General features: G+C 43.2%; 2 protein-coding genes across 5 annotated transcripts in view; both read left to right on the forward strand.

Annotated features, from left to right (window-relative positions):
• Positions 1 to 662: 662 nt before the first annotated feature.
• CCDC28A (coiled-coil domain containing 28A) lies at positions 663 to 18,286 on the forward strand. Of its 2 annotated transcripts, none has more exons than XM_066248505.1 (6): positions 663 to 819; positions 3,729 to 3,928; positions 9,432 to 9,595; positions 10,646 to 10,800; positions 12,890 to 12,912; positions 17,729 to 18,286. In XM_066248505.1, the coding sequence occupies exons 2-6, from the start codon at positions 3,771 to 3,773 to the stop codon at positions 17,781 to 17,783; spliced, it is 555 nt and encodes a 184-aa protein (XP_066104602.1). In that variant the 5' UTR covers positions 663 to 819; positions 3,729 to 3,770; the 3' UTR covers positions 17,784 to 18,286. The 2 variants fall into 2 exon arrangements, with proteins under 2 accessions (XP_066104602.1, XP_066104603.1); XM_066248506.1 differs by lacking the exon at positions 663 to 819 and adding an exon at positions 903 to 1,003.
• Positions 18,287 to 21,024: 2,738 nt separating this feature from the next.
• Positions 21,025 to 26,360, forward strand: part of ECT2L (epithelial cell transforming 2 like) — a 79,622-nt gene continuing 74,286 nt past the window's right edge. For all 3 annotated transcript variants that reach the window (XM_066248029.1, XM_066248030.1, XM_066248031.1), the window contains exon 1: positions 21,025 to 21,095. The gene's annotated coding sequence lies outside the window, so the exon portion shown is untranslated. The remainder of the gene's footprint in view (positions 21,096 to 26,360) is intronic.

Below are 26,360 nucleotides of genomic sequence, written 5' to 3' on the forward strand. Positions count from 1 at the left end.
CTTCCACAGAGCCAGGCTGTGGACTGGAAAACCTGGCGACAGAGGCGTGGATTTTTCAGCCTTTCTGAGTGTTAAGAGTCCTCTTTTCTAAAACGGGAATTATAACACCTACCCCACAAAACTGTTAGTGACGTTTAGCGAAAACCTAAGTCCAGTGCCTGAAAAGAGTAGCTATTAATAATAGTAACAGAATCGCATTTAGGGCCTTATTAAGCTCAGCATCACAGTTTGTCACGCTGCCTTTCAAGTACAACTTGGTTTATTTTACCTTGCCAGGTCCCGACGATGTATTGGAAACAATCCAGAAACGGTTGCTATGGCGACACTCTGGCTCCACCTCGGAACTTGCTCGACGAGCACGCTGGGAACTGTAGTGCGTAGAAGCCGACACTCACCGAAGGGGCGGGGCAGCTTCCGGAAAGGTTACTATCTTTCTCGTTCCTGCCTCCACTGCCACCCCTAATCCTTCCCTGCTTTTGGGTCACGGAACCCAAAATGAAAACCCAGCAGTGTGTCCTCCTTTCCCCGCCCGCCGATGGTACGGCTGAAGGGTGTCCAGGCGAGGCAACGCGGTGTCGAGGGCGGGCACCCGCGCGGGACTGGTACAGCCGGAAGAGGCGAGGTTCCCGCCTGGTGCACGGAGACCCCGCCTCCTTACGTCACTTCCGTAAACAAAGGGCGCTGTGACGGCTCGGGGTCTGCGATGGGACCCCGGCTCAAGCTGCAGCAGTAGTTTCAGCGGCTGCAGCTGCGGCAGTGGCTTTTGGGCTCCTGCGTCTTCACAGGTGGAGGAAGAGGACCGGATCCCTCCTTTCTCAGGTATGAAGTGTAGCAAAGGCTTACACGACGTCCCTCTTTAGACCCCTCCCAGCACCCTCTCTGGCTCAGCTGGTTCCCCGGCGGTGAAGGGTGGGCAGATTGGGGACGCGGACTGAAGTGAAGTCAAGAGGGACTCCTAGTGGTCCTGCTTGGAGGCGGTGGGTTCCTGTCTCTGAAAACCACTGTGAGTAAATTACCAGCTCTTTACGAAGGCCTTTTCTAAAGGGTTTCTTGCTTCTTGGTATTCAATAAGGATTTCAGTGCTCTCGTGACAGAGGAGATGTTACCTTCGAAAAACGGATAAATTTTTAGCTTCTCTTAGTTTAGACCACTGTTGGTTTATTTGCATTGCTGTACTTCCTGAGGTTTCCGTCTTTTTCTAGCTTCACCAAATGTGTATCAGCATTAAATTCAGAAGCCAGTGTGTTTATATGTATCATAATTTTATACAGCTCCTTGCCACTTTGGAGAACTTAAATCCCATCGTGTCTGTTCAGTTTTTTAAAGTTCCATTTAATTTGTTTTGCATGCTGAAACTACGCCAACATGTCTGTTCTGTTACTCAAAATGCTTCTTTAAAGGAACAATCTTTAGCCAAGATGTCGGGATTTTCACTTAGTAGCTGGGATTAGAGACTTGGCCCTAGAGTCTTTCCTTTAAAACCTTGCCTTTGGAGGCGTGGTAGCTCCAATTATGAGCGTCTAAGGAGTCAGCCTGAGCCACCTGAGCTCCGTGATTTAAATTCCAGTGCTAGGGACACTGGATTCCAGACAATGGCAAAATACCTGTTTTTATTATAATTCTCAATTAATTATTATAGGAGTGATGTCAGTGGATTTGAATCTTTTTGAACAGTCATAGCATGATTAAATGCAACTAAACAAACGAAAAATGGCCTGATGCTCCTAAGGCATTTTACTATCTGATGAGGTAAATGGCCTCTAAATTTGTCATCCTAAGATATATGAAGCAATATAATTAAGAACTTAATATTATGGGTAAATACAAAGTAAACATAAGGGAATATTTTTAAATGGATGACTTAGGAAAATAAAGCTGGTTAATATACAGTATAAAGTAAAAGGAAAGTATTGGATAATCAGAAGACCTTACATGTACTCTCTCTAGTAGGGCCAGCTGTAACTTCATAGTGGAACACCTTTGATGTTAGCAAAATTAAACATATAGTAGTTTCATGTTTCCATGGAAGTAGGTAAAGTATATTTTAAAAGTTACAGAATAAGTTTAATTTTACATAACTTCACTTGGTGAAAGAATTAGAATCGGTATTATCCCTAGGCAAACACAGTTTCTGTTTGGTAATTGAAATAAGGATTCTAGTCACTAGTTATAATGCAGATACCCTGTCAATTATACGTCTATTTGAATCTTGTTGGTTCTTCTAAGAATACATTTTAAAAGGGAGACCTAGGTCCTGGCCGGTTTGCTCAGTGGTAGAGCGTCGGCCTGGCGTGCAGAAGCCCCGGGTTTGATTCCCGGCCAGGGCACACAGGAGAAGCACCCATCTGCTTCTCCACCCCTACCCCTCTCCTTCCTCTCTGTCTCTCTCTTCCCCTCCTGCAGCCGAGGCTCCACTGGAGCAAAGATGGCCCGGGCGCTGGGGATGGCTCCTCAGCCTCTGCCCCAGGCTCTAGAGTGGCTCTGGTCGCAACAGAGCGACGCCCTGGAGGGGCAGAGCATCGCCCCCTGGTGGGCAGAGCATCGCCCCCTGGTGGGCGTGCTGGGTGGATCTGGTGGGGCGCATGCGGGAGTCTGTCTGACTGTCTCTCCCCGTTTCCGGCTTCAGAAAAGTACAGAAAAAAAAAGCGGGGGGGGGAGACCTAAAGGCCACCTGACACTTGAGTCAGACTGGGAATACCATGTGTTTTGTTTTTTAATGTGTTGTTCCCCTTTGATAATGTAGGCTTTTTGAGGGCAGGGACTTTGTCTTGTTCAGTGCCATCTCCTCAATGCCCAGAATAATGCCAAGCAATTGGAAGAGAGTTAATATTTGTGGGATGAGTGAATAAAGAAAATGGTGGAAAAAAATTGACAATTTGGTTTAGGGCTTCTGTGTACAAGTCAGTAGATTAAATTTAAGACATTCTTATTCTAACTTTCTCTAACAACCTCTGAAATTTTTTTTTTTTTAATTTTTCTTTACAGAGACAGAGAGAGAGAGAGTCAGAGAAAGGGATAGACAGGGACAGACAGGAACGGAGAGATGAGAAGCATCAATCATTAGCTTTCGTTGCGCATTGCGACACCTTAGTTGTTCATTGATTGCTTTATTTATTTATTTATTTATTTATTTATTTTTACAGAGACAGAGAGAGTCAGAGAGAGGGATAGACAGGGACAGACAGACAGGAACAGAGAGAGATGAGAAGCATCAATCATTAGTTTTTTCATTGCGTGTTGCAACACCTTAGTTGTTCATTGATTGCTTTTTCATATGTGCCTTGACCGTGGGCCTTCAGCAGACTGAGTAACCCCTTGCTCGAGCCAGCGACCTTGGGTCCAAGCTGGTGAGCTCAGGGTCTTGAACCTGGGTCCTCTGCATCCCAGTCCAACGCTTTATCCACTGCGCCACCGCCTATTGCTTTCTTATATGTGCCTTGACCACGGGCCTTCAGCAGGTGGAATAACCCCTTGCTCAAGCCAGCGACCTTGGGTCTAAGCTGGTGAACTTTTGCTAAAACCAGATGAACCCACGCTCAAGCTGGCAACCTTGGAGTCTCGAACCTGGGTCCTCGGCATCCCAGTCAGACGCTCTATCCACTGCGCCACTGCCTGGTCAGGCAACCTCTGAAATTTTTTATCTTTCTGCCTATGAGGTGGGTGTTTGAGCCTTTTTCATTTTGGCATATAATATAACATACATGTATAATTTTGCTTTATTTCTTTAGGTCATAAGAAGCTGGCTTTGGTACAATAAGGAACTAAAAGAAATGGAGGAGCGGAAGGTGAAGAGGAGGAGTCCTAAGTCTTTTAGTGCTCACTCTACTCAGGTTGCTAATGCCAAAAAAAATGCCATTCCAGTTAGTAAAAGCACAGGGTTTTCAAATCCTGCATCGCAGTCAACATCACAGCGACCAAAGTTAAAAAGGTAAATATTTTTCTTTCATATTATCACAGCAAAATGCTATTAAAGTAAATATTGAATCCTGTCTTTTTTTTTTTTTTCTTTTTACAGGGACAGAGAGAGAGTCAGAAAGAGGGATAGATAGGGACAGACAGGCAGGAACGGAGAGATGAGAAGTATCAATCATCAGTGTTTCGTTGCAACACCTTAGTTCATTGATTGCTTTCTCATATGTGCTTGACCAAGGGCCTTCAGCAGACCGAGTAACCCCTTGCTCGAGCCAGTGACCTTTTATGTATTATAAAAATTCAAACACGGGAAGAATTGAAAACAGTGGTTTAAAACACTGAAATTTCATCCCCTGGAAGTAATCATTAATATTTGGTGAGCATCATTTGTCTTCATGCACTAAAGGAAACAGGAATGCCAAGTTTAAATGTGTTACAGATTACTGTTGCAGAAGTGTGAATATTTTGTAGAATTAAATATTTGGAAAGCAGGATAACATTTTCTAGAGAAAAAGCAGTTCATAACCATAATTCTCTTTCTAATTATGATGAAATAAACTTCCTTCCGATTGCGAGCGCACCGTGGAGAGTCAGGTAAGGAAGTGATGGCTGGGGCACTCTGGAGCTCTTGGGTCCCCACAAAAGAAGAAATGAGGTTCTCTCCTTGGGGATGGTCTCACACTCTGAGGACACAAAAGGGACACAGTCAGTAAGGATAAAGGGTACATTCCAATAAGGATTAAAGGACAAACAGCAAGAGTTACTAGGGTTTGCTTTGAATAAATTATCAGATTGGAAAGGGGTTTTCCTTCTGGAGTTTAATTTACAGTCAAATTTTGGTTAGGGTTGTTGACAAAAGAAAGCCAAGAGATTTTAAAGGTAATCACTCCTTTTTCTAAATTCTTACAGCAGTTTGTTTATATCTCATTGTCATTTCTACCTTGTGCTTACATTTCTCTACCCTCTTGTAGAATGTAAGCTTCCTCGTGACGGGGACTAGATTGATAATCCTTTTTGTCAGACAGTATTTACAGTGGGGCTTTGCCCCTACTGGACTTTCAATGAGTGCTTTTTTGTTGTTGAATTATTTTAATATAAAATGAGACAGTATGGCCCGATCAAAAACGTTGAAGTTGCCCTGTCCAGTTAGCTCCATCGGTTAGAGCATTGTCCCAAAACGACAAGGTTGTGGGTTTAATTCCTGTCAGGGCGCATACGGGAGCAGCTTGATGTTCCTGGCTCTCTCCCTGCCTCTCTCAAAAAAAACAAACAAGAAACACTGAAGTAGAAATAAACAGCTTTTCATTTACTTTTTAGATAAACTTCTAATGTGAAAGAAAAGGTATACATGTGATATACTAAAACCTTCAGATTTTAATGTGAATGTGGATGTCTCAGGAATCTTTTTAAAATGCAGATTTCAAATAAATTAATCTGGGATAGGGCTTCAGATACTAATAAGCTCACAGATGATGTTGATGCTATGGGTCTTAGAACTTTGAGTGGCAAGGTACTAAATACCATTAAACCTAATATGTACATAAGATACAGAGCTTGCTTTGTGCAGAGCTGTTACCTACTGTCAGCAGCCTGTGTGTTCTAAGTTGCTTTCTTGTTAAAAGTAGTAGTTTCTTTATTTTTTATTTTTCTGAATGAGAAGCAGGGAAGCAGAGAGATAGACTTCCACATGCACCTGACCAGGATCCACTGGGTATGCCCACTAGGGGCCAATGCTCTGCCCCTCTGGGGCGTTGCTCCATTGCAACCAGAGCCATTCTAGCACCTGAGGCGGAGGCCATGGAGCCATCTTCAGCATCCAAGCCAATTTTGCTCCAATGAAGCCTTGGCTGTGGGAGGGGAGGAGAGACATAAAGGAGAGGAGGAAGGATGGAGAAGCAGATGGGCGTTTCTCCTGTGTGCCCTGGCCGGGAATTGAACCATGGACATCCACTCACCAGGCTGACACTCTACCACTGAGCCAACCGGAAAAGGCCAAGAGTATTAGTTTCTTGCTATGTAATCTGTTCCTCTTATCTTTATTGTGGTGGGTATACTTGTAGAAAAGATATCTTCATGCAACATTACAAAGAAATTGAGTACTGGCCTGACCTGTGGTGGCGCAGTGGATAAAGCGTCGACCTGGGAACAGAGAAATTGAGTACTGAATATATGTGTATGTCAAGATCCATAATACCTGTTGGGGTTATACAGATAATATATATCCCCTTCTTTCTTTATTTTTTTGCATGGGGAACTCCTACTTATTCTTTAAGGCTTCACTCACATATCATCTTTAAACTTTTCTCTGGCTGCCCCTAGACTGAGTGAAGAACTCTTTCTCTGTTACCATAACTACGGTGTGTATAGCACCATCGCAAGTGTTTGAGAGCCCAGTATATCCTAGGTATGTGTAATAGGAACAAATCTAGTCTAGGACTTCTAAAAAGACCTTCCTGAGGAAATAGCATTCTACTGGAGCCTTGAAGGATGTGTGGGAGGTAGCTTGACAAAGATGGCAGTAAGGAGATGAATGCTATTGTAGGCAGAGGATTAGCAGGTAGTTAAGCAAGAGAATGGAATTCTAGGAAGCAAAAGAGATTCAGAATGTGTAGAGCAGTGGTCCCCAACACCCGGGCCACGGACCGGTACCGGTCCACAGAGACAGAATAAGTAACTTACATTATTTCCGTTTTATTTATATTTAAGTCTGAACGATATTTTAGTTTTAAAAAATGGCCCTGGCCGGTTGGCTCAGCGGTAGAGCGTCCGCCTAGCGTGCGGAGGACCCAGGTTCGATTCCCGGCCAGGGCACACAGGAGAAGCGCCCATTTGCTTCTCCACCCCTCCGCCGCGCTTTCCTCTCTGTCTCTCTCTTCCCCTCCCGCAGCCAAGGCTCCATTGGAGCAAAGATGGCCCGGGCGCTGGGGATGGCTCTGTGGCCTCTGCCTCAGGCGCTAGAGTGGCTCTGGTCGCAACATGGCGACGCCCAGGATGGGCAGAGCATCGCCCCCTGGTGGGCAGAGCGTCGCCCCTGGTGGGCGTGCCGGGTGGATCCCGGTCGGGCGCATGCGGGAGTCTGTCTGACTGTCTCTCCCTGTTTCCAGCTTCAGAAAAATGAAAAAATAAATAAATAAATAAAATAAAAAATGACCAGATTCCCTCTGTTACATCCATCTAAGACTCACTCTTGACCCTTATCTCGTAAGTTTGACAATTATATTTTAAAATACCAGTTTTTACGCCAGTCGCGTAATTATATTTTGTGCATTTATCCGTCCCACCCTAAAGGCTGGTCCGTGAAAATATTTTCTGACATTAAACCGGACCATGGCCCAAAAAAGGTTGGAGACCCCTGGTATAGACAAGAGAGGATAGGGTTTCTTAAAGCTATAGGGCTTTATCCAGCAGGCAGTGCAAAGCTACTGAAGGGTTTGAATTAAGGAAATTATATGATCTGATTTTACTTTTTTTAAAAAATTGACTTGGCTGCACTGTGGGGAGGAAAGGGGAACAGAGACAACACACAGAGACAGGCAAACCAGTCGGGAAGATGTTAGAGTGGCTCAGTCATGAGACAGCTCAGTGGCAGAGGAGAAGAGAACTAGACAGATTAGAGATAGCGTATATCTATGGTTATAATCATAGAACTTCATGACTGCATGTGGGGGTCTTAGGAAGTTGGAGGAGGCAGTGGTTAATAGCAGGCTTTTAGCCTGACCTGTGGTGGCACAGTCGGTAAAGCATTGACCTGGAATACTGACATCGCCTGTTCAAAGCCCCGGCTTGCCAAGTCAAGGCACATATGAAAAGCAACTACGAGTTGATGCTTCCTGCTCCTCCCCCACCCATTTCTCTCTCTCTCTCTCTCTCTCTCTCTCTCTCTCTCTCAAGTCAATAAATAAGATCTTTAAAATATAACCGTTTTTTAGTATTCCATCATATGATGATTGTGAATTTATGTCTTCCTTTCTCCTAGTCTGGGCACTCTGTGCAATGCCTGACGTTCTGTGCATCTTTATAAGCCGTGTCTGGCATAGTGTCAGCTACAGAGTACGGGCTCCATAACCACTTGTTCAAGAAACGAACAGGGTCAGGTTTAGAAGGGAAAGGTGTACATGTTTACTGAGGAATAAAATATGAAACGTGGGCCCTGGCCGGTTGGCTCAGCGGTAGAGCGTCGGCCTAGCGTGCGGAGGACCCGGGTTCGATTCCCGGCCAGGGCACACAGGAGAAGCGCCCATTTGCTTCTCCACCCCTCCGCCGCACTTTCCTCTCTGTCTCTCTCTTCACCTCCCGCAGCGAGGCTCCATTGGAGCAAAGATGGCCCGGGCGCTGGGGATGGCTCTGTGGCCTCACCTCAGGCGCTAGAGTGGCTCTGGTCGCAACATGGCGACGCCCCGGAGGGGCAGAGCATCGCCCCCTGGTGGCCAGAGCGTCGCCCCTGGTGGGCGTGCCGGGTGGATCCCGGTCGGGCGCATGTGGGAGTCTGTCTGACTGTCTCTCCCTGTTTCCAGCTTCAGAAAAATGAAAAAAATATATATATATGAAACGTGGGATCGTAAATATATAATTCTCTTTTCAATATTTTGTAGTTGAAAGAATTAGATATTGTGATATATAACTGACCAAACTTTTTATATACCTTTGTAGTTCTATTTTATACATTTGTTTGAGACTTTTCACAGCCTGTTCTTTGTTTTCTGGCTTGAAATTACTGGTTTTATCTAGTATTGCATTTGTTTTGATTTATTTATTTATTTTTATTTATTTATTTTTTTAAAATGAGAGGAGGGCAGATAGACTCCCACATACACCCTGACTGGGATCAACCCGGCAACCCCCATCTGGGGCCAATTCTCAAATGAACTGAGTCATTCTCAGTACCTTGTGCCGATGGTCAAACCATTGGAGCCAGTAGCTGTGGAAGGGGAAGAAACAGAGAAGGAGGAGAGGGAGGGGGGAGGAAGCAGATTGTTGCTTATTGTGTGCCCTGGCCAGGTATCAAACCTGGTACATCCACATGTGGGCCAACACTCTATCCACTAAGCAAACCAGCCAGGGCCTGACTTCTTCTTTTTAAGGGGAAATCCCATTCATTTTACTAATTTTGCTTAACCTAGAACAGTCTGCAAATAATCATCTTTTTTTTTTCAGAGACAGAGAGTCAGAGAGAGGGATAGATAGGGACAGAGAGGAAGAGAGAGATGAGAAGCATCAATCATTAGTTTAGTTTTTCGTTGCAACACCTTAGTTGTTCATTGATTGCTTTCTCATGTGTGCCTTGACCTCTGTGCAGCAGACCGAGTAACTCCTTGCTCAAGCCAGCAACCTTGAGTCCAAGCTGGTGACCTTTGCTCAAACCAGATGAGCCCGCACTTAAGCTGGCGACCTCAGGGTCTCGAACCTGGGTCCTCCGCATCCCAGTCCGATGCTCTATCCACTGCGCCACCACCTGTTCAGGCAATCTCTTTTTGAAGACAGTTACATGCAATTACGTTTTCATTGCATCTTATTTGCAGAGTGATGAAAGAAAAGGCGAAGCCTCAGGGTGGAGAAGGGAAAGGCGCCCAGTCGACTCCGATCCAGCACTCCTTTCTCACCGACGTCTCAGACGTCCAGGAGATGGAGAAGGGCCTTCTCAGCCTTTTGAATGATTTCCACTCTGGAAGACTTCAGGCGTTTGGTAAGCAGATGTTTGTATTTACCATTTTTCTTTTCAAGATGTTTACATCCTATTTTCTGCATGGATTTTGCTATTCCTCTTAAAAGTGTCATTTTATTTTGTTTAAAGGACAAAGAGTCCAGAGATATAAAATGCAATCATCTTAGATTTTATTTATCAATTAAGTTGTACTACTGGCTGTACAATTGAAAGTATTACATTGTGCTTTTCATGCTTCATAATATTCTACATGCCTCACAAATATTTTTATATATATTTCTTAAAAGAATACATAATTGATTGCAAATGATTTGTGCTTGAAGTCCCTAATATGACTCTTAATTTCATTGAGATTATTATAAAATATTGGATCACTTCATTCAAATGACAGTTGCTAAATTGGGGATGATTGATTAGATCAGTGGTAGTCAACCTGGTCCCTACCGCCCACTAGTGGGCATTGCAGCTTTCATGGTGGGTGGTAGCAGAGCAACCAAAGTATAAATAAAAAGATAGACTTAACTATAGTAAGTTGTTTTATAAAGATTTATTCTGCCAAACTTAATGAAAATCCAACATAAAGTACTTGGTAAGTAATTATTATTATATGCTTTAACTTGCTGTAACTCTGCTTTATAAAATTTATAAAGTTACTTCCCTACTTTATAAATCACCATGACTGTGGAACCGGTGGGCGGTTAGAAAATTTTACTACTAACAGAGATACAAAAGTGGGCGGTAGGTATAAAAAGGTTGACTACCCTTGGATTAGATGATGCTCTTGCTTCTTATATATATTACTATTGAAAAAAAATCTTTTTTATCTAAGGGATAATTTTTTTTTAAAGCTTTCCTATCTGATTTGTTTAGTGCCCACAATCATTTCTTAGATTGTTTTCCTGATCAGATATGTGATTTATTATATCCAGAAAATAGGCAATCATTAACAGAGTTATTTACAAAAGAAGATAATCAATTTCTTTTGCAGCACCTATAGTTTAAAAGTATTTCCCTTAGGCAGTTAGTTTGAACTATCTAAATCTTTACTAATGTTCTGGAATGTTCCCCCAGGAAACGAATGTTCCATTGAACAGATGGAACACGTTCGGGGAATGCAGGAGAAACTAGCTCGCCTGAATTTGGAGCTTTATGGGGAGTTAGAGGAACTTCCTGAGGAGAAGAGAAAAACAGCTAGTGACTCTAATCTGGATAGGCTTCTGTCTGATGTGAGTATAGTTCCTTTTCTCTATTCTTTTCTTAATAAATACCTTTATTGAGATCAAATGTCTTGTTTTAACTGTTTTAAAGTACACAATTCAGTGGTTTTTAGTATATTGACAGTGTGCAGACATCACCTCTCTGTAAGTTCTGAACATTTTCATCACTCCAAAAAGAAACTCCATCTTCCCCTCCCCCCGGCCCCCGGCAACCACTGATCTACTTTCTGTCTCTGTGAATTTGCCTATACTGGACATTTCATATAGTGAGATCACACACATGTGACTTTTTGTTGGGCTTCTTTCACTTAATGTCATGTTTTCAGGTTTTATTCATGTTGTATTTTACTTTTTTTTTAAAAAAAGAAATATAGTCCGAAGATATTATGCATGTATTCTGAGAATGCTAGCAAATCCTAAAACAAAATATTAGTGTCTGTACATATATGATAAATAAGATCTTAAGATCTAGAAGTTGGGATATCAAAAATTCCTGACATGATTAATACATATTGCATTATTTATTCGGGTGGTTACTTATTTTTAAATACAGAACTATGTCTGGTATTTATGGTAATTTAATACAGTTCCATGTATACTGACTGGTTTGCTAGATTTGTCATAACAAAGAACTGCAGACTGGGTGGCTTAAGCCAGTGGTCCCCAACCGCTGGGCCGCGGACCAGTACAGGTCCATGGGCCATTTGGTACCGGTCTGCAGAGAAAGAATAAATAACTTACATTATTTCCATTTTATTTATATTTAAGTCTGAACAATGTTTTATTTTTTAAAAATGACCAGATTCCCTCTGTTACATCCGTCTAGACTCACTCTTGACGCTTGTCTCGGTCACGTGATACATTTATCCGTCCCACCCTAAAGGCCAGTCCGTGAAAATATTTTCTGACATTAAATTGGTCCGTGGCCCAAAAAAGGTTGGGGACCACTGGCTTAAACAACAGAAATTTATTTTGTCACAGTACTGAAGGCTGAGTTGAAGGTGAGGTGTTGCCAGGGTCGGTTTCTTCTGCGGCCTCTCCCTTTGGCTTGTAGGCAGCCATCTTCACGTTCACATGGCATTCTCCCTCTGTGCATGGCTACCTATGTCCAGATTTCTTCCTCTTGTCATACTGGATCAGGGCCCACCCTAGTTACTGCATTTTAACTGAATTACCTCTTTAAAGACCCTATCTCCAGATACTCTCATATTCTAAGGTACTAGGGAGGGGATAGGACTCAACCACAAATTTTGGAAGGACATAATTTAGCCCCATAACACCACCTGTGATTCTTATACTGAGAAGTGTTAACTAAATTTGCTTCTTTAAATCTTTTTTGGAATAAAAATCCAATTCCACGTACTTTAGTTTCGGACCAGTTTCCATAGTCACCAGTGACATGCTATTGCTTTTCTCTGTTGGAGAAGTGTATGTGAGGGAAGTTACATGCCATGCTTGAAAAAGGTCAAGCCTCTACTTCCTATCTCAAGCCTGCTGTGTTCAGCATTGCAACTATTTCCTTTTACTCGTTCTCTTAACAAATATAAGCTTATTTTGTAGTACATTTAGGAGAGTGACTGTGGTATGCTGAAAATAACACCAATTTTGAAACCAGAAATCCTTTGTTAGTCTGCATTTGTAACTTTGAGCAATTTAACATTTCTGTAACTCAGATTTTTCCCTCTAGTGGTGATTAATTCTACCTCATACTAAAAACTGAATGTCACGTGAAATCTTTTTGTAATCCATAAAGGTTTTAAAGATTTTGATCATTAAAATGGCCACTTTATTTCTTTTAAAAACTGTTATTAGAGATGATTACAGTTATGCATGATTTTAAGCATACTTATAAAATTCCAGTTTTTATCATCTGGTTTAATTCTCTTCTGATATTCTTAATACTTGCTACAGTTACTTTATAATAATTTTCCATTAGTGAATTTCCCAGTCTGGAATTTTTTTTAAGGATTTTCTTTAATATTTTGCTCTTTCATTTAAAAAAAGCTTACATAAAAAATAATTTATGTAAAGATGTATTGTTATAATATTTATTGATAGTTATAAAAATTAAAATTAAACATATTTCTTTGTGTTACAGTTAGAAGAATTGAATTCTTCAATGTATCCTTTGCCTAATATCAACAGTGGAAAGTCTATAAATTATTTCTGTACAGTCCCAGTCATGTTTTTGTTTTTCTGGGGGTTTCTTTTGGGGGGGCTATTTTGTTCTTAAGTGAGAGGAGGGGAGATAGTGAGAGAGACTGCTCCCACATGTGCCCCAACCAGGATGCACCTGCAACCCCTGTCTGGGTTGATGCTCCAATCAACTGAGCTATTTTTAGCACCTGAGGCTGCCACTCTCAGACCACCCAAGCTTTACTTAGCGCCCAGGCTGATATTCGTACCAATTGAGCCACTGGTTGCTGGAGGGGAAGAAAGGGTGAAGGAGGGTGGGAAGAGAAGCAGATGGTCACTTCTCACATGTGCCTTGACCAGGAATCGAATCCGGAACGTCCATATGCCAGGCCAACACACTATCCACTGAGCCAACTGGCCAGGGCCAAGTCATGTTTTAGAAAGATGTAATCTTCAGATGTAGTAAACAAAGACATCTACTATTATTTACTGGGGTCATCTCTTCACCTTTGGTTTTCAAATGGAATTTTTCTCGTTTCTGTTTTTTTCTACTTTATATTTTTATTGTTTTTAAAACAAAAATATTTTTTAATTATGAGAATTAAGGTTTAGGCTAGTTGCCATATAAATTATTCTGTATCATAAATCCTGAGGCTTAATGGCAGTTGGCTATCCAAATATACTATGCTTAATTTAATATTATTATATAAAGTACTTTAAATGCATAAACTTTAAAATGAGAGACATTCAAGGGATACATACCTACATAGCTTGTGAAATGACATTTTCATAATTAAGTGTACAAAGTGTAGTATAAGATTAGCTTAAATGAAATCACCAAGGTAGATGTAGACTATTCAGGTTTTGACATTTCAATTTAGAACAGTTGTTTCAGGAAGTTTTTAAAATGTATTTTTGGAGTTTTTTTACATAGTGATAGGCATGATGTGAGGTACATAAGAACAATGAGGAAATCCTTTCTATAAAATAATTTCATTTGAGATATAAGACATCCCTTGTGAACCAAATAGTGAGGTACTAGAGAGGATATTGTAGAGTCAAGGGATTTAATGTTTGAAATTTGGTCCCATGTTTTGGTAATGTAACCTTGGGCAAATTGTGTACCATCTCAGTGTCCTCTGTAATATGTGATAATTGCTACAAGTAATGTTGTGTATGTGAAATTTTTCAAACCACATACTTATATATAAGGTATGTATTTATATATATTTATATTTACATATATATGTAATTACTATTATAATATATTCTATTGATTGCTAAATTGTACAGTAACAACAGTGGGTAGGGAGGTATATTCAGATTCAGTAATCACAGTTAATAGCTGATCTTTATTGAATACTTACAGGTTGCCAAGTATCCCATGAAGGATTTACCACACACTGTCTCACTCGGGCCTACTCTTGGAAGTAGGCAGTGTTATACTCCCCAGTAGGCGGTGTTATACTCCCCATTTTATAGAAAATTTTGAGAAGCCACATAAACTGGGGGGGGGGGGGATGTTAACGTAAGGTATCATTGTCATCATCACTTAAGAAAGGCTCAAATACAGGGGAAGATAGGAATTAATTAGGGGGCTCTTCTTAGAAGTAGTTCCTGGTTCTTTGTTCTTTATATTTGTTCCAAGCTTTATTCTTTCCAGGCACGTGACACGAAGGGTCTCCTATCCTAACCTGAGTTTTTACTAAACGTTCAGGCTGATTTGTCTCACCACTTCCCTCAGTTCAGCCGCCACGGTTACACAGGCAATGTGGTAGCACGTGACAGCGTGGGCTCTGGATTGCTTGCTTCCAAGTCTTCGTAAGCAGCTGCGCAACCTGGAGCAAGGCCTGGCCACTTCAGTTTCCTTACTGTCGTAACTGTCCTCTCTGTGCTCAGACTTTCCTCCTCATCCCCTCTCTGTCACCCGTGCCTCAGTTATTTCAGTCTCCAAATTGTTTTTTATTTTATTTTTTTTAGATTTTATTTATTCATTTTTATTAGAGAGAGAGGGGAGAGAGAGAGAGGGAAAGAGAGAGAGAGAACGGGGAGGAGCAGGAAGCATCAACTCCCATATGTGCCTTGACCAGGCAAGCCCAGGGCTTCGAACCGGCAACCTCAGCATTTCCAGGTCGACGCTTTATCCACTGCGCCACCACAGGCCAGGCCAGTCTCCAAAATTTTTAAAGACTCCATTGGTGACCATAGCAGATATTGCTAATCAGTCATGAGGCTTTCTGCCGTTGAGCCTGGACACGGACATGACACTGCTTGCCATCTCTGAATTATACTTTAGCTCTCAGGCATCATTGGTTCTGCCTTTTCGTCTTCCTTCATTCTCCATCCTCCTCACCTGATTCATAACCTTTCAGAATTCTATTTGAACTCAAGCCGCACTGCCCAGCATGGGCGCCACCAGCCACGTAGCTGGTGAGCATGTGGAATGTGGCTAATCTGGCTTAGAAGGGATTGTAAGGGTAATATGGTTACAAGATTTAGTATAAAAAAAGGATATAAAGTATCTCAATATTTTTATAATGACATGCTGAAATGATTATTTTTTATATATTAGTATAAATAAAAGATATTTTTAAGAGCTGCATCTGTGGTTCACATTCTGCTTCTGCTGGGCAGTGCTGCTGTAGACTTTAGATGCTGCCACTGAATTATCCTTCCTAAAACAGCACTTTCCTCGTGCCATTCCTGTTCCTTACCAGCCTCTTTACCATGTCAGACTAAAGGCTCTCAATAATTTGATCACAGCCTGTGCATCCCGTTACAGTTTTTATTCCCGCTAGTTGGTTCTCTGCTGCCCGAGAGAGAGCACATCCTGTTCGTGTTCACCTTTATGTATGCCTTTGTTCGGGTTGTACTTCCTCCCTAGACCCTGGCCTCCCCTTCTCCTTATCAAATACCACTGAAGCTGACCTCTTCCATAAAGCATTTTGTTTGTACCTCAAACTAGCATTCTGCTTTTTTTTCATTATCTATTCATCTTTAATTGTGTTGAATCTCAGCCTTCCAACTGGCCAGGAATGTCTGATGGCAGTGCTCATGTCTGTACGTTTTGGCAGCCTCTCCCATACATGGATTTCTAGCATTTAGTTCTCGGTGTCTCCCTGTCATTGTTTGAATTGGGTATTGAGAAATGGGTACCCTGGGCAGCTGGGGTAGCTCATTTGGTTGGAGCATCGTCCCGATGTGCCAAGGTTGTGGGTTTGGCCCCTGGTCAGGACACATAAGGATCAACCAATGAGTGGAATGACATCACAACAAATCAATGTTTCTGTCTTTCTTCCTTTCTCTCTCTTTAAAATCAATTAATAAAAGTTTTTAAAAATAGGTTATAGATAGATCATTTAGATCAGGGGTAGTCAACCTTTTTATACCTACCGCCCACTTTTGTATCTCTGTTAGTAGTAACATTTTCTAACCGCCCACCGGTTCCACAGTAATGATGATTTATAAAGTAGGGAAGTAACTTTACTTTATAAAATTTATAAAGCAGAGGCCTGACCTGTGATGGCGCAGTGGATAAAGCGTCAACCTGGGAATGCTGAGGTCGGTGGTTCGAAACCCTGGGCTTGCCTGGTTAAGGCACATATGGGAGTTGATGCTTCCAGCTCCTCCCCCCTTCTCTCTCTGTCTCTCCTCTCTCTCTCTCTGTCTCTCCCTCTCCTCTCTAAAATGAATAAATAAATAATTTAAAAATTTGGAAAAAAAAATTTATAAAGCAGAGTTACAGCAAGTTAAAGCACATAATAATTACTTACCAAGTACTTTATGTCGGATTTTCACTAAGTTTGGCAGAATAAATCTTTATAAAATAATTTACTATAGTTAAAATCTATCTATTTATATTTTGGTTGCTCCGTTACCGCCCGCCATGAAAGCTGGAACGCCCCCTAGTGGGCAGTAGGGACCAGGTTGACTACCACTGATCTAGATGAAGAGGAAAATGAAAGGCAATGATAATGAGAAGGGACTAATAGGTGCAGGAAGTCCATCTATTTTCGATTAAAGAATAATTCAGAGAATTACAGAAAAGGTTTTAGAGCCAAGAAGATTCCCAAGGATTATAAAGTGGTGTTGTCTTCTCAAGTGAAATTTTTTTTTTTTTTTTTGTATTTTTCTGCAGTTGGAAACAGGGAGGCAGTCAGACAGACTCCTGCATGCGCCCGACCGGGATCCACCCGGCATGCCCACCAGGGGGCAATGCTCTGCCCATCTGGGGCGTTGCTCTGTTGCAACCAGGGCCATTCTAGCACCTGAGGCAGAGGCCATGGAGCCATCCCCAGCGCCCGGGCCAACTTTGCTCCAATGGAGACTTGGTTGCGGGGGGGGCGGGGGGACAGAGAGGAAGGAGAGGGGGAGGGGTGGAGAAGCAGATGGGCGCTTCTCCTGTGTGCCCTGGCCAGGAATCAAACCCGGGACTCCTGCATGCCAGGCCGACACTCTACCACTGAGCCAACCAGCCAGGGCCTCAAGTGAATATTTTTAATCCAGTAATTTTGATTATGTTGCCTTAAATCATGAAAATGATTCTAGTTGCATTAAAAAAACATAATCTTGAGTCAGTGATTTTTTTTGAAAGTCTTCAAATTCCAGGCGTAGTATAATTACTTCACCACAGTTACAATTATCTTAACCACTTCTGAGTTTCTCAATAGCAGCAAAAGCAGTTTCCCTTTAAACATATTTATTTTTTATTAATGCCTCTGTTTAGCTTCTGAGTGTCATTTCCAGAAATTTTAAAGAAATATTATTATAGAATGAAAATCTTCTTAACTGACGAATTCAGACAGAAGCTCCATTTGGCAGATGCACAAGATGTTCCGAATACTTCTACCAGCTAAAATGAAATGCCGTTGCTTTCTTGTGAAGAAAAGCAGCGTTCTTTACTTTTCCAGCTGAATCTAGTAGCAGAATCATCTTCCACAATAAGGAACTTAAGTAATTAAAGTGCAAGTGCAATGACTGTTTCCACTTACTGCGTTTAGTAAATTGCTGTAATTCAGTACCGGAGGCCTAGGCCTTGGTGAAGGCTTCTTCGGGAAATGTGATCCAGAGGTTGTGCGGCTGTGCTTACTATTGTTGCCTTACAGGGTTATACTTGAATCGCATTGTGCTAAATGTCGTTGATAGGGCTGAAGAATTCATCCTTGCTGAGCTCAACAGACCTCCTCCCCTGCTGATCCCAAGTTGATGACACACAGGCTTTTTGTGGCAGCCCAGCTTCAGTTTACGTTAGACGATCAGTACACACGCCAGTGTGTTTTCCAGTGGCCAGTGATAACCAGATGTTAAATGAGTATCTGTGAAATTTGCTATTTTTAATAAAGTGATCATTTTAAATTTGTCTCTGTTGTCTATTTTGAATACACCTGTAGTCTGTCAAAGTTCTCAAAAGTAGACTGTGCTCATAAACTGGGGGGTTCTGTGTGTTTCTGGCAAGTGTGCACCTTCAGTGGGGATGTAATGAAAGGAGCATGGGTTTTCCAGTTAGACCTTGGTTGGAGTCCCCGTTCTGCTCCTTAGCTCTGTGTTCGTGTACAGTTGCGGGTTTGTCTAATTTTTCATCTAGAAGAGGTAGGTGACCAACTCCTAGTGGTGGTTATGAGGAAGTCAAGTGTGCACTAAGGTGCTTAGCACAATAGCTGACACCAGTAATGTTCAGCAAACATTAGCTTCATTTACTGTTTTCAAACAGATTAATTGAAATCACCCATATATCATAAAGTTACCATTTTCAAGTGCACAATTCAGTGGTTTTCAGTGCATTCAGAGAGTTGTGCACCCTCCGGCATAATCTAATTCATCTCTCCAAAAAGAAAGCCTTTAGCTGTCACTCCCATCATCCTAACCCCCCAGCACTTGGTACCCAGTAATCGACCTTCTGTCTCTATGAATTTGCCTATTTTGGACATTGTCTACAAATGGAATCAGACAATACACAGTCTTTTGTGACTGGTTTCTCTTACTCAGTAGAATGTTTTCAGAGTTCACTTGTGTTGGAGAATGTATCAGTACCTCATCTCTTCACAGCCGAAAGGTACTCTATTGTATGGGCAGAGCACATTCTGTTTATCAATTTGGAGCTCAGTGGCCTTTGCCCTAGAGAAGAGGCCTCCATGCCTCGGTCTTCTGGTTTCCAAGCCATAGAAACCAGCACCTAATTGGGGGAGGGGAGAGTGGGGACCCATTGAATGACGATAAAAATAAAATCTTGGTTCTAGTAATTTTGGGGATTATGAATTAAAAGAATTTTGATCAATTTATCTAATTGGTCTTTTTAATGTCCCTTTTGAAAATGAGAAAATCAGGCCCTGGCCAGTTGGCTCAGTGGTAGAGCGTCAGCCTGGCGTGTAGAAGTCCCGGGTTCGATTCCCGGCCAGGGCACACAGGAGAAACGCCCATCTGCTTCTCCACCCCTCCCCCTCTCCTTCCTCTCTGTCTCTCTCTTCCCCTCCCGCAGCCGAGGCTCCATTGGAGCAAAGATGGCCCGGCGCTGGGGATGGCTCCTTGGCCTCTGCCCCAGGCACTAGAGTGGCTCTGGTCTCGGCAGAGCATCGCCCCCTGGTGGGCGTGCCGGATGGATCCCGGTCGGGCGCATGCGGAAGTCTGTCTGACTCTCTCCCAGTTTCTAGCTTCAGAAAAATACAAAAAAAAAAAAAAAAAAAAGAAAAGAAAATGAGAAAATCACTAGAGCATTCAGCACAACCTGGGAACCATGTCAGTGGGTTGAGAGGATAGGGATTGGAGGGGGAAGGAGCTCTCTAGGGTCTGACAGTAAAGAAACTGCCATGCGACATGTTTTTCTTGGATGGATTCTGAGACAGTAAAGCAAAGCTGTTTCCTGTGGGTTAGTGACCCAGCAGCCATTGGCCTTGTTTGTTCATTTGTCCGTGTCAAGGGACCCCATGTGTGTCCAGATAACAGAATTTTAGTTTATCCTATTTGTATCCTTTTACACAAACAAGTTAAAGGCTTAGAATAAAATTTATCATTCAGATGTTGCATATTCCTTGTAGGTAAATTTTCATTTACAGGTGACTTTTAAGAAATCCCAGAGCAAACCAACTTCCAGACTTCTTAAACTTGTGTCTTTACAAAAATTAGATCATGCTATTCATATGGTTTTCTAACCTGCTTTTCATATTAGGAATTATCTTTCCATGGTGATAACTATTACACAGGAAGGAGAAGAAGAAAAAAAAAAAGACTTCACAATAACCATTTAAAGATATTTTGCCCTGGCCGGTTGGCTCAGCGGTAGAGCGTCGGCCTAGCGTGCGGAGGACCCGGGTTCGATTCCCGGCCAGGGCACACAGGAGAAGCGCCCATTTGCTTCTCCACCCCTCCGCCGCGCTTTCCTCTCTGTCTCTCTCTTCCCCTCCCGCAGCCAAGGCTCCATTGGAGCAGAGATGGCCCAGGCGCTGGGGATGGCTCTGTGGCCTCTGCCTCAGGCGCTAGAGTGGCTCTGGTCGCAATATGGCGACGCCCAGGATGGGCAGAGCATCGCCCCTGGTGGGCAGAGCGTCGCCCCTGGTGGGCGTGCCGGGTGGATCCCGGTCGGGCGCATGCGGGAGTCTGTCTGACTGTCTCTCCCCGTTTCCAGCTTCAGAAAAATGAAAAAATGAAAAAAAAAATAATAATAAAGATATTTTGACCAGAAGCATTAGAAACCAACCAGGAAGGGTGCTTTTGGGTATTGGTTTTGGTACCTCCTGTATAATTCTTAAATTGACAATAAGTATTAAAATATTCTGAGGATTTATTGAACATAAACCCCACCTTTCCCATCACTTGGCCTTAAAATCGCTAGCTTTCTTTGAGACCAAGCAGACTTTGGCTTTGGTATCCATGTCTTCGCTCAGAGCCCGGCAGTGTGGCGTCTTACCCGGGCTTATGGGCTCTCGGGCTGGGACAGCCCAGTGGTCATGCGGATCCCGCCCGCAGCCTGGTCCTGGCGAGCCCGGGACCCTAGGCGCCCGGCCCAGCAGGGCGGGGCGCTGGGCCCTGTTGTCAGGTCGCTATGGAGACGGCCCGGGGCCACCTTCTCCACCCTCCACCCCAGGCTGCTGCAGAGGTCTTGCTTCTGATTGTCACTACACGGTCCCAAGAGGAGACAGCCGCCCTGTGCCGGGTCTCTCGGCCACCTCCCGGAGGTAAAGCCCTTGGCTTCTTTCTGGGCTTCGTCTTTTTCTCGGGACGCCACGGGCACAGCGCTCGGGCCGTTTGAGTTTCCTCGCGTAGCCGCAGGACGATCCTGAGCCGGACTGAGACAGGGCAGCGTCTCTGCGGACCGTGGTGAACCCGAGCAACTGCTACTATCCAAGACTGAAGTGGCGCTGGGGAGAAATAAAGCAATGATCAGAGTAGGGAGGGACAGGCTGGGCTGAGGCAAGTAAATGCTGACCTCTCCCGAGCACTCATTTGGGATGGAAATCAAGTCAAGTTATGGGACACCGTGGAAAACACTGATTTTCACAGGACTCCAGAGTGGCTTACACCATCCAACTCCCGGCATCTGCCAGTTCTCACCCTCTTTCCTGAGTCCAAAACGTGGGCAGTAGGGTGGGGAGGGGAGGGGATCCCCTCACCCCATCCCGGATGAGTACCCGGGACTAGGGAAGAGTTCGCTTGTCACAGCCCAGCCCAAACCTGACCCAAAGCAGGGATAGTTCTGTGTCTCCCCAGCGGCGCTCAGTCTTTTGGGAGAATGTGAAACTCCTCAGATTCTCCACGGCCCTGGGTGGGGAGCCCTGTGCCCTGCTGGGAGGGTGGTGAAGGAGAAATAGAATCTACCGCGGATACAGTTGGTGGTTATAATTCTATAGCTCTGAGTTTCTACACTAAGAGTTGACGGATAGGACAAATCATAAACCGTGGTACTTAGAAATATATTCCTATTTATATTTCTAAAAGTACATATGCTGTGCTTGTTAATAAAGTTTGCCTAAGCATCAGAGCAGAATATCCTGACATCATCTGTATTCAAGTTCAGCACAACCCAGGCAGTTGTTTTCCGGCCCATCTTGACATTTGTGCACCTCGGGAACCTCAAATATTAGGCTCTAAATATTTCAGTGAGAGAAAGTAGGGGTTAGGAATTTGGAAGTTTTAGAGCAACATAACTGGTTATTTTTCCTGAATGAATTTAAATTGTGCTGACTGTTACAGCTTTAACTTTATAGCTTTACACTAACAAATCCAGCATTTGATTATGTTCAGTTTCGGCTTACAAGTATGGCGTTTCCTGGCACCTCCTGTGCTAGCTGATAACACAGATTTCCTCAAAATGTTCTATTGCTTCCGCCCCCCCCCCCGAAGTTAGAAGTGGGGAGGCAGTCAGACAGACTCCCTCATGCACCGACTGGGATCCACCTGGCATGTCCACCAGGGGGCGATGCTCTGCCCATCTGGGATGTTGCTCTGTAGTGGTCCGAGCCATTCTAGCACCTGAGGCGGAAGCCATGGAGCCAGCCTCAGAGCCTGGGCCAACTTTGCTCCAATTAAGCCTTGGCTGCAGGAGGGGAAGAAAGAGAGAGAAAGGAGACAGGGAAGGGTGGAGAAGCAGACAGGCCCTTCTCCTGTGTGCCCTGGCCTTGAATCAAACCCGGGACTTCTACACGCCAGGCCAATGCTCTACCACTGAGCCAATCGGACAAGGCCCATGCTATCGCTTTTTTTATATGTGTGCATTTAATAAAAATTATCTACTGGTTTATGTTAAAAACAAGCCATGTTTTTACGTGGCCTGAATAGGACATTTTATTTAACTGAAATAGTCTTTAATTTCTGCTTTTTCATTAATCACATGTACTTTTCTTTTACCCGGGTTCTTTCCTATGATCTTTAGAACCAGATTACCTCTTGGGAGGCAAATTTAAGGGCTTCAATTTTTTTTTTCTACACCCCTAGTATTTTATTCCTTCTTCATGCTTTAGCAGGAAGACTCGCTAATAGATTTTTTTCCAATGCATAGAATCTAAAAGTTTCTTAAGGAAGAAATGCCAGGTCCCTATTTCTAAAGGAATTAGAAGATATTGGTGACTGCCAATATTTAAAGCATAATTCACAATCTGTCTTCTTGCCCCAGGTTGAGTTCTCATCTCTAATAAGTGCCCTAAAATACTTCCCTATCTTCCAATTCACTAATGTCATGAGAGAATAATCTGTCAGATCTACCTCATACTTCAATTCTAAGCTTATTTTATCATAGAACTCATTTAACATAATGATGGAAATTACTAATAAGATCATATAAGTTGACAAATTGTCACAGTGGTGACACAGTTGTCAAATCCTAATAATCAGTGAAAGAATTTGGCTTTTTTCTTAGCTAGTAATTTGTTTGAAGCCCTTGAATCTGGAAAGTTGGTAGAATGTTAACAATTATTTATTTACTCGGCAAATATGCATCAAATGCCTATTCGTTGGCAGGCGCTATGTGGTCGGCACTTTTAAAATAGTTCCCAATGGCCCCCACTTCCTGGTGTCCATGACCCTGTGAACCCCTCCCCTCAAGTGTGGGCTGGACTTGCTTCTAATGCAGGAGTGCCAAACTTTTCTGTAAAGGTCCAGGTAAGTAAATATGTTTGGCTTTGTGGGCCATGTGGTCTCTCCTCATCACTCAACCTGTGCCGTTGTAGTTATTGTGATTGGCTGTGTTCCAAAAAAACTATTTACAAATATGACTGGCAGGCAGTTAAGGCCTGCTGACCAAGTTTGTCGACCCCTGTTCTGACTAATCAAAAGTGATAGTATATCATTTCTGAGACCATGCGACACAAAGACTCTGGCTTCCAACTTGCCTATCCTCTCTTGCTCTTTCACTCACTCACTTGGCCAGATGCCCTTTTGTGAGCTAAGCTATGGGAGAAGCCCCCATAGGAAGGGGGCCAGCCAACAGCTAGCAAGGAACTGAGGTGCTTGTTCCAACAGTTTGTCAGGAACTGAATCTTGTCAACAACCACTCTCATGAGCTTGGAAGTGGGTCATTCCCCATTCTGGCTTTGGGATGACTTCAACCTCTGCTGACACTTGGATCTTGAGAAAGCCTGAACCAAGGAACCCAGTTAAGCCATGCCTTCTCTCCTGACAGAAACTGTGAAATAATATTTTGTTTTGAAGCCACTAAATTCTGGGACTACTTATTATACAGCACTCTGTTACAACCACAGAGATAACCAATACACACTATGATAGACTCCTATAACAATGAACAAAAGAAATGATGCATACTATTTCCTCCTCTTGGAACTATTAAATATTAAAGTTTTCAAAATATCCTAGAAAAAGAAACATGTTTAATTTTGTTCAGTCAAAACTTTCCCAAGCATATTGAACCATGGATCCTGTTTTCCTGGGAAACAACTGTTAATACCTTATGGAACTACTATTTGGAGGAATAGAAAATGCTTGAATATGAAAAGAAGTCATTCCATTTAAAGAACTAGTTAATTGTCAGCGTGCCTTGTCTACCAGGACTGAATAACTAGTCAGTAAAGTTGATATCTTAAAGAATAAAGATAATCCCCAGTGGAAATTTATATCTCATCTATCCATATCTATAGTTATAATATTTGTATCTATATGTGACATACTGTACATCAGCAATGTTCAGCTCATTATGTAACTCAGTAATCCCTTAACATGAAGGATAATAATTCTGAGAACTTGCTAAATAAAAATCCTTTATGTTGGCTGGTGGAGAATTTCACATAACAATAACTGGGCATCTGAGGAAACTGATGATTTGTTTTGATTTAATGTTGATTCAGAAGTAGGTATTTAATTTCCCACATTGCCATGAGGTTTTTATCTGAACTATACATTATTACACTATACTTTGCCAAGATACATCACTGCCTTGCTTTACAGATGAGGAAACCGAGGCTCAGAGTAAATTATTTGTAAAACTTCAGTTTGGGGGCAGTCAGAGGAGGGTTTCAAATTTGGTGCTGTTGCCCTGGCCGGTTGGCTCAGTGGTAGAGCATCGCCTGGCATGAAGGAGTCCTGGGTTCGATTCCCGACCAGGGCACACAGGAGAAGCGCCCATCTGCTTCCCCACCCCCCCTCCTTCCTCTCTGTCTCTCTCTTCCCCTCCCGCAGCCCAGGCTCCATTGGAGCAAAAAGATGGCCCGGGCACTGGGGATGGCCCCTTGGCCTCTGCCCCAGGTGTTAGAGTGGCTCTGGTCACGACAGAGCGATGCCCCAGATAGGCAGAGCATCGCCCCCTGGTGGGCGTGCCGGGTGGATCCCAGTCGGGCGCATGCGGGAGTCTGACTGCCTCCCCGTTTCCAGCTTCGGAAAAGTAAAAAAATAAATAAATAAAAATTAAAAAAAAATTGGTGCTGTCATAGTGCCCTTGTAATATCTCTAAAATTGTTCCTAATATGGTATATGTCTTTTCAAAATATTAATTTTCAAAATGTGCTTCTAGCTTATTGCTGTATAATAAGAGTAGAGGCATTGCGAATGTGTCTTACTCTTTTTTTTTTTTTTTTTTTTTTTTTTTTTTGCATTTTTTTGAAGCTGGAAACAGGGAGAGACAGTCAGACAGACTCCCGCATGCGCCGGACCGGACCGGGATCCACCCGGCACACCCACCAGGGGCACGCTCTGCCCACCAGGGGGCAATGCTCTGCCCATCCTGGGCATCGCCATGTTGCGACCAGAACCACTCTAGCGCCTGAGGCAGAGGCCACAGAGCCATCCCCAGCGCCCGGGCCATCTTTGCTCCGATGGAGCCTTGGCTGCGGGAGGGGAAGAGAGAGACAGAAAGGAAGGCGTGGCGGAGGGGTGGAGAAGCAAATGGGCGCTTCTCCTGTGTGCCCTGGCCGGAATCAAACCCGGGTCCTCCGCACGCTAGGCCATGTGTCTTATTCTTGAAATCTTCTTGCCCTCCAATCAAGTTTTCTCACCGAGTCCAGACCCCATTGTTCTCTCCTTGGAATTTATAGCAACAGATGGTTGTTTGGAAACAGACATTTCTGATGCTTGAATCCCAGCTAGAATTTCACTGACAAGTGGTCAGTGAATTTGTGTTTTAAAATCTCCAGTTATGCCCCTCCCATCCCCCAACCCCTCTCTCTCCTTCCTCGCCGACAGAAGACAATTTGACTTTGGGTGAGGAGTATGCAAACATAATCAAATGTTAAAATAATCTGGAGATGTTTTCTCTGAACATATGTACCCTGATTTATCAATGTCACTGCATTAAAATTAATAAATAAATAAAAGAATAAAGACTTGCTTAGACACACACACACACACACACACACACACACACACACACACACATCTTCAGTTATGGACATAACCCCTGAGACAGCTAAGAAGCTGCAGTGGTTGTTTTCCCACTTAGATTGAACCAAAATCTGTCTGACATCACCCATTGTTCCTGTTTTGTCTTCTGGGGATTCGCA

Source organism: Saccopteryx bilineata, chromosome 12 (assembly GCF_036850765.1).
Source record: "Saccopteryx bilineata isolate mSacBil1 chromosome 12, mSacBil1_pri_phased_curated, whole genome shotgun sequence".
Lineage (NCBI taxonomy): Eukaryota > Metazoa > Chordata > Mammalia > Chiroptera > Emballonuridae > Saccopteryx > Saccopteryx bilineata.

Excerpts from the sequence above, each read along its gene's own strand:
- CCDC28A (XM_066248505.1), top strand. The coding sequence starts at position 3,771 with ATGGAGGAGCGGAAGGTGAAGAGGAGGAGTCCTAAGTCTTTTAGTGCT. Across the intron at positions 9,596-10,645 it reads TGGAAGACTTCAGGCGTTTG|GAAACGAATGTTCCATTGAA; the intron begins GTAAGCAGATGT and ends ATGTTCCCCCAG. Across the intron at positions 12,913-17,728 it reads GAAGAATTGAATTCTTCAAT|ACAGAAGCTCCATTTGGCAG; the intron begins GTATCCTTTGCC and ends TGACGAATTCAG.